At 50.3% G+C, this 8347-nt stretch overlaps 1 protein-coding gene across 1 annotated transcript in view; it reads right to left on the minus strand.

Moving 5' to 3' along the window:
* Positions 1-7854: 7854 nt before the first annotated feature.
* Positions 7855-8347, minus strand: part of GABBR1 (gamma-aminobutyric acid type B receptor subunit 1) — a 19535-nt gene continuing 19042 nt past the window's right edge. The window contains exon 18 of the mRNA XM_015560913.1: positions 7855-8323. Coding sequence (XP_015416399.1) covers positions 8240-8323 — 84 coding nt within the window. The 3' untranslated portion in view covers positions 7855-8239. The remainder of the gene's footprint in view (positions 8324-8347) is intronic.

Below are 8347 nucleotides of genomic sequence, written 5' to 3' on the forward strand. Positions count from 1 at the left end.
GATTCTGGTCAAGGGCACATGCTGGGGTTGTGGGCTCAATCCTCAGTGGGAGGCATGTAGGAGGCAGCTAATCAATGATTCTCTCTCATCATTGATGTTTCTATCTCTCTCCCACTCCCTTTCTCTCTGAAATCAATAAAAAAAAAAAGATTCCTTCTTTAAGAAGAACCAAGATGGCAGCTTAGGTAAATGCCTATACTTGCCACCTCCCACAAACACATCAAAATTACAGCTAAAACAGAACAACCATCTTTCAGAACCACTGGAAACCATGCTGAATGGAAGTCCTACAATAGAGAAGTAAAAAAGAAAGCACAGTGAGACTGGTAGGAGGGGTGGAAGTGTGGAACAGGCTGGTCCGACACCCATGTGTGCCATTATTTTATTTTTTTAAAAATATTTTATTGATATTTTACAGAGAGGAAGAGAGAGGGATAGAGAGTTAGAAACATGGATGAGAGAGAAACGTGTGCCCACAACCAAGGTACATGCCCTTGACTGGAATCGAACCTGGGACCCTTCAGTCTGCAGGGGATGCTCTAGCCCAGCCATGGGCAAACTACGGCCCGCGGGCTGGATCCGGCCCGTTTGAAATGAATAAAACTAAAAAAAAAAAAAGACTGTACCCTTTTATGTAATGATGTTTACTTTGAATTTATATTAGTTCACACAAACACTCCATCCATGCTTTTGTTCCGGCCCTCCCGGAACAAAAGCAAGGGGTCTCAGCCCAGTGAAAGAAATCCCTACAACTATGGTCTGTAAAAACCAGCAGGGATTGTGGCTGAGTGACATGGAGGCTGCTGGAGACCCAGGTGTTCCACTTAAAGAGCCTGCGCATGACCTTACTGGGACTCCCAGCACTGGGTGGCTTTGGGGGACCCAGACACATATGGGGAAGAACTGGGTTTCTGGCACTGGGGCAGGAACTCAGCAGCAACTTTCTCCTAAATTGGAGTGCTCTTAGGGGTCATGGTTGGGCTGGACCTCCCCTGTCATAGGACTGACTGGTAGCCATAGCTGAGTCTCTGTCAGCCTGGAATACACTGTTTGCTCCACCTGGGGATTCCCTGAGACCCTATTCAAGCTGTTTGTAGCACCTTGTCCTGTCCTGGCTCATGCCTCAGATTTTGCTAAAATCTCTCAAACAAGCAGCAGCTGGTGACTGTGTCCCCAAACTATCAATAAAATGTCCAAGATCCAGCACTAGCACAGCCTGCCTTGCTTCACAGCTGGGCATCACCAAATAGCAACCATCTGCAGATCCTTACGTAGCTCCTGCAGGGTGGCCCCAGGCACTGGCTGACTTTGCACCTCCCTGGAGGCCCTAGAGCCAGTGCACCTGGTAGACAGCCTCAGACCATAGAAAATTACAACTATACACATCCACAAGTGACACACTCAAGGAGCAGACTCAGAGAGCACCAAAGCCTCATTGAAGCAAGTCCTGCTCCATAAGGGTGTTTCCTGCACAGCCGCTCTGACAGACTAACACATCTCAGAGAGATGGGGGAAGAGGGGGTGGGAAAAGATAACCCAAAGATATTACCTATGGATGTTAGTAATAGGTAATAGGGTGGTGAAGGCCTGGGGCTGGGTGGGAACTGAGACATCTCCATAACGAAGACTTTTTCAAAATATATTTTGTCTTTAATGCTTGCCATTTTAATTATGATGTGCTTAGGTGTGTGTCTTTTGGGGTTCATCTGATTGGGACTCTCTGTGTTTTGTGAACTTGAGTGACAGGAAAGTTTTCTGTCATTATTCCTTGTTCAGATTCTTCTCCTTCTGGATCCCCTATGATGCAAATATTGTTTTCATGTTGTCCCAAAGCCCTCTTAGACTTTCTTCCTATTTTTTAAATTTTTTCCAGTTGCTGTTCTGAAGGTTTTGTTTTTTTTTTCCTACCTTATCTTTTAATTCACTAATTCAGTCCTCTGCTTCTACTAGTCTATCTGTTGATTCCTTCCAGGGTATTTTTTATTTCAATTATGTCTTTCTTCATTTCCACTTGATTCTTATTGATGGTTTCTATGCCTTTTTTATGTTTTTATTGATTTCAGAGAGGGAAATGGAGAGAGAGATGGAAACATCAATGATGAGAGAGAATAATCAATTGGCTGCCTCCTGCTTATCCCCTACTGAGAATTGAGCCTGTAACCCAGGAACATGCCCTGACCAGGAATTTAACCATGACCTCCTGGCTCATTGGTCAATGCTTAACCACTGAGTCACACTGGCAGGGCTACCTCTTTTTCCTTTTCTTGCTGCTCTAGTTCTCATTAAGTCTCATAATATGCTCATTAAGTTGCTTGTAGTTCTAAGTTGTTTGAGAACCCTTAAAACCATTACTCTGAATTCTTTATCTAGCAAATTGCTTGCCTCCATTTCATTTAGTTCCTTTTCTAGCAGTTCCTATTTTTCTTTCATTTAGAGGTCATTTATCTCCCCATTTTTGCTGACCCTTTGAATTTGTTGCTACATATTAAATCAAACTGCTATGCCTTCCAGACTTTGTGAGGTGATCTTATGTAGAAGGGGTTCTGTGGGACCCCGTGGTGCAGTCTCACAGATCTCCTGAGCTGGGTGCTCTAGGAAAGCCCCTTAGTTAGTTATTTGGGTTTTTCTGTTATAGTTGGTCTTGAATGTTGTTGTCCTGTTCACGAATGAAATCTCCTCTGAGGCTGGCTATGAGGCTCACCCCCGACCACATCATGCGAACTGTTGTGGAGATGCTGACAGAACAGAACAAAACAAACAACAAAACAAAAACATTCACAAGACCCTACAGCACCAACAACAGCAGCCACCAGAGAACAGAGAATTAGGAAAGAGAAAAGAGAGCAAAATTGATAGAAGAAAAGAAAGAAAAAATATGAGGGGAAAGAAAACAAACAAATAAAGGAGGGGGGAGGAATATGAAGGGGCAGAGATGAAATAAAGAAAATAACAATAATCAATAGGGGAAGGAAGACAGTTTAAAATAAAAGAGGAAGAAAAAAATTTGAAAAGGAAAATAGAGAAACCAGATAGACCCAAAATAGGAAAAGAAAAAAAGATGTGAAAGGACAAGAAAAAGAAGAAAAAAAAATGGGTATGAAAAGGTAGATATATGAATGAGACAATAGAGATTAACGTAATAAATAAACCAATAATGCAGAGAGATAAATTTAAAAAAAGAAAGGGAAGAGTGAAGTGGTGTTCACCTCAGCAGTTTAGTGCCTCCTGCAGCTCCCTCTGGACCCTGCTCACGTAATGACTGAGGCTGACTGTGCTGCTGGTGCTGGGCTCCCGGGGCACTTGGGTGCTAACCAGTCAGACACGGTCCTCCCTTGGCTTCCAGCACCAGCTCGACGCTCCAAGCGATCTAGCTTGTGTCTGTCTCCGTAGGCCTTGGCTGCAGACTGCACGTGGGAGGGCCAAGCTGCCCTCTAAGGCAGGTCTGTTGGCCGCAGGGGCCCAGGGTTGGGACAGTAAGCTTCTCCAGAGTCCCGCCTTAGCTTGCCAGGCAGCTGTCAATCTTAAATCACTCAAGTCTGTTTTGAAAGGGCTTTAGGGGAAATGGGGAGTCTAACCTCTGGTCTCCCGTGAGGGGAGGTGCTGTTCAGATCTCAGGGACTGTGGTGGGGTGTTTCTGGTCCACGAGATGCTCCTCTGCCAGTGGCCCAGAATATGACTCTGCTCTCAGCTGGGCAGAGACCCTCCTATGCAGGCTGTGGGATCAGCTGGAAACCGGGGGAGTCTACCAGCTCTCCCGCCTGGGAGAGGCACCAGTCAGGCTCCTGGGATAGTGGGGTGGACGGCCCCTCCGCCCAAGCAGTCACAGACCTGTCCTGAGGCTGTTCCAAACCGTAGGTTTGGCCTCTGTGGCTGTCGATGCAGGTCTGGCAGGCAGGGCTCCTGAGGGTGGGGTGCGCTGTGTCACCTAGGATGGGGACTTTTCCTTTTCCTGGAAAATGGCTGCTTCTGTTTGGAGGAGCGCGATGAAATAAATGCAGGTCTCCCACTGCTGCTTTCCCCTCATGCTCCCCACCCCAGCCTCTCCTTTAGCACCTCCAGTCTGCACTGCCCTCCCTCCACCAAAGGCTGCAAATGAACTCCTGGCCCCGGGAGGAGGTGCAAGGAAGGTCTGCCTATTGCACCCCCCTGCTCCTTTATTAATAACTAGCTAAGATGGCGACAAAAATGCCAGAGAGAACACGCTGTAAAGTATGATATCTAACCACTATGCTGTACACCTGAAACTCATACAAACATTAAATGTAAACTGTAATTGAAAAAGATTAAAAAATAAATGATGACCCTGGCTGGTTTGGTTCAGTGGATAGACACTGGCCTGCAGACTGAAGGATCCTGGGTTGGATTCCTGGTCAGGGCACATGCCCAGGTTGCTAGCTCAATCTCCAGTAGGGGCATGCAGGAGGCAGCCAATCAATGATTCTCTGTCCTCACTGATGTTCAAAACACATTCCTCTGCACCTGGGGACCAGGACAGCACAATTGCTTTAATTGCTTCAGTGGCTCCAGAAAATGTGTTTTCTGTTGACTCGGTGGCTCGGAGATCTAAAACTATAATTAATCTTTGTAGATAACTTGCTCAATTTAGCTTCTGTAACAGACTGCTTTTGCAAACCAGGTTCCTCATTCCAAACCTAGAGATGTAATTGATACCTTTGTGATATTTGCCTATATAAGCCTGATGTTACTGTCATTCGGGGTTGCAAGACTTAGAGCATTTGCCCCCTTGTAGCCGCCAGCTCTGAAATAAATGTGGCTCCTTAATTCGATTTCTTGAGGCGTCCTCGTGTAATTCGTGGGGTACAACAATAGAAAACTACCTTGTTATCAGACTTCAAGATCCTGCAGAGAGACACTCGGGCTAGGGACCTGCAGCCCTTACCTGCCCGCTTGCCCCACACACAGCCTTTCTCCCCTATCCTGCACAATCAGCCGCCAGGAGGGGAGGGACTTCTGTGGCTGACCTGCTGCTCTCCCATGCTGCTGGCATTGTTGGAATAAATGCTCAGATATCATTCAACCCTGTCTGCTTAATTTGGCTCAAGTAGTCATAGGCAGCCAAATTTTTTATGTCCAGTTTCAGCATCACTCCCCAAACAGGCCCCTCGGACCCACAGATTATTTTGAGTGAAAGGCTATTGAGAACCAGCAGGTTAGGAAAAGCTCTAAAAGCAAGACCCAAGTCGCCCTCTCGAAGGGAAAGATGTTTGTAACGGTGCTCCCCACCCCCCACCCCCGGGGCAGCAGGGAGGCCTCAACTTACATCTGCGCAGCCATTCTTGGGCAGACCCTGGCTCACCGCTTCTCCCGGCCGCCGGTACATGCCAACCCTTCTCCTCTGGTCAGCCCGGGGCAGCCCCACTCTGACCCCTTTGGGTTATTCATCAGTGGGGGCTCCCGTGTGTGTGTGGGGGGGGGCAGGGGGCACACGTTAGTACACGTTTCTGTTTCTCTCTTGCTGACCTGGCCTTTGCCAGCCCCATGTACAGGCTCCAGCTGGAGGATCAGGTGGAAGGGAAAACGCCCTCCCCCCCCCCCCCCCATGCACCTGGGAAGGTGCCTGTGTGCTGTACCCAGGGTGTGGCTTCAGTGTGTCTCTCTCCCTTAACTGTCGGTCCTGGCACCTTGCGGCCCACATCGACTACAATGTGTCACCACATAGGCCAGTGGTGATGGGCTCATCTTCTAGGAGATGGTCTGTGGGTGAAAGGGCTGGCTCAGGGGAGGCGTGCATGGCAGGGAGCACAAACTGAGACCTACCGTAACCACACAGGCTGGTCTGCAACTACAACTCCCCAAGTAAAAGTGAGTCACGGCAGGTGGTCATGTCCTAGGCCTGCAGCTTGCTTGGCAAAGGGCAATCTTTACTGTAACTGAGCCTATTGTCTTTTACATTTACAGCCTGCCCATCTCCCAGGCGTCTCCTGCTGCTCCGTGTTTCCCACCCACAGAAATGGTGAGATGATTATTGTTTATTCAGGCCACTTTTTGGGGGTAACAGGTTAGGCAGCCACAGGTCACAACACGTTCAGCTGGATGCTGGCTCTGCTCCTCGCTGGCTAGGACCTGGACAGCAGGAGTCCTCGCCGAGCCAGGCTCCTCACCAGGTAATCAGTGAGCAGGCCTAGCATCTGAGCCATGACCAGATGCCCACCAGTCCTGGCTGCCCATCTACCTCGTTCACCTATTCACCTGCTCACCGACTGGCATCTCCCACGTGAAAACGTGCTCTCGCAAAGCCATCTTGCTCACTGAGCTACCCGAGTGCCTACAGGAGTGCCTATCTCAGCAACTGTCCCAACCAAAATATGTTGACTGAAAAATAACACAACTCACAAAAGCAAGCGCTCACTGTGTGCAAAAGTAAGGACGGGGCGCAAGAGGCTGGAGGCCTGGTGGGCGCTGGAGTCCCAACCCTCTAGACCAGGGGTCCTCAAACTTTTTAAACAGGGGGCCAGTTCACTGTCCCTGAGACCGTTGGAGGGCCGGACTATAGTTTAAAAAAAAACTATGAAAAAATTCCTATGCACACTGTATATATCTTATTTTGAAGTAAAAAAACAAAACAGGAATACAATATTTGTATTTGCACGTGGCCCGCGGGCCGTAGTTTGAGGACCCCTGCTCTAGACAGAGAGGTCTGAAGCCCAAGGGGCGGAGGCAGGGCTGGAGATGCCGGGTAACTCCTCCCAGAGCCGCTGAGCGGTGGTCTCCCCACTGGGCAACACGCCCCACCCCCCAGTAGCCCTACCACCGGTTGCGTCCTGCACTCCTGTCAGCAAATGTCCAGCTCACCCCTAGCTGCAGGAGAGCTTCTGACCTTTGGTAACATACACTGTACCTCAGTGCAGAGCAAGTGCAGGTGGCGATTCTGGTCTCAGGCTCTGCCCAGGCTGGGATGCAGCTCCTGCAGACAGGAGGCCTCCACCTCCCTGAGGGGGTCATGTTGGGAAGAGGGGAGACACAATGTAAATCCAAGCAGCCCACAGCAGATAACCCCAGAGTGCTTTTCCAGTCCTCGTCTGAGGTGTAGCCATGTTGCTTTTAGAACCTGGCTCTGAAACAGGATAATGAAACCACAGGGCCCATCCAACCTGGCAGCCCTTTTGCAAAAATTGCTTAAAAAATCAGTGCCAAAGGGAGAGAAGCTGAGCTTCAAAAAAGCACTTCTGTAGAGCATTCGCGATCTTGCTCCCTGGCATATGTTGACAGTTTGACTCAAATAAACTTATAAAGTCTCAAAACCTCCCCACAAAGAATTATTATAAAAGAATTACTATGAAAGTCCTAGGCAAGTTTGTTTTTTCCATTGACCACCCGCTACTTCCTTTCATTCGGATAGCAAGTCCGAACACCCAGAGCCCTTAGCCAGGCTTCTGCGGTGTGAGGACTTGTCTCCCAGCGGCCATCACTTCGCTGTTGCTACCCCTCAGTCCTGGGAATGGTCCCTGCAGGTCAGCTCCCAATGCGTGTCCCTCAGTGAGAGCAGCGGCCCCGGTCAGCATTTACGCAGCATCTCCGTGGCCAGGGCTAGCTGATGCACAAGGGCCTTGCACCTGCCGCTGGAGAAGGCATCATGCTGCCAGCACGGGGGCCGGCGAGGGAAGGTGGTCACCACTGTCTTCACAAATGAGCGCTTAGCGGGTAGCATGGGCTGCAGTTCTGCGTGAGGTGGAATCTACACTCAACCGCTGGTGTCCTCGCAGGAATCTCAGCCCTAATCGTGTTGGGCTGTGCCCTACTGAGCCCTCAGAGGCGGAACAGACACCTCTCCACGCCCTGCCGGCGCCAAGAAGCCCCAGGCCGGCGGAAGGCGCACACTCTGCTCACAGTGGGGACAGGTGCTCACTGGTTTATTGAGACTCAGGGAGGTTGTCCCCGAGACACACATGTGCAGGGACACACCCGCTCCCCACGGCCCATGGAGCCAGGTCAGCAGTCAGGGATGCTGCCTTGGTCAGAATTCTCACCAACTACCCACTGGAAGCAGCTCCCAAACCTGCCGACGCCGCTTCTCCTTAATCACCCCAGAACACAGTCCGGGGAGGCTCCCCGAGGGGCAGGAAGGGAGAGGGTGTGGTGAGGCTGAGGGGAGAGAGGACGGCATCATATGGACGAACCCGGACGGCAAGGTCTGTGCCCAGAGGGCTGTATTTACAGGAGGGTGGGAGCCTGGCTTCTCCACTGCCCTCCCCTACGGGCCTATCCTCCCCACACCCGCTCACTTGTAAAGCAAATGGACTCGACTCCCATCACAGCTCAGCCGGTCGGGGAGCTCAGGGGGGCCCCTGGGCAGGCCCCCAGAGGGGCCCGGGGGTGTGGGAGGGGG

The sequence above is a fragment of the Myotis davidii genome, unplaced genomic scaffold (genome assembly GCF_000327345.1).
Source record: "Myotis davidii unplaced genomic scaffold, ASM32734v1 scaffold2336, whole genome shotgun sequence".
Taxonomy (NCBI): domain Eukaryota; kingdom Metazoa; phylum Chordata; class Mammalia; order Chiroptera; family Vespertilionidae; genus Myotis; species Myotis davidii.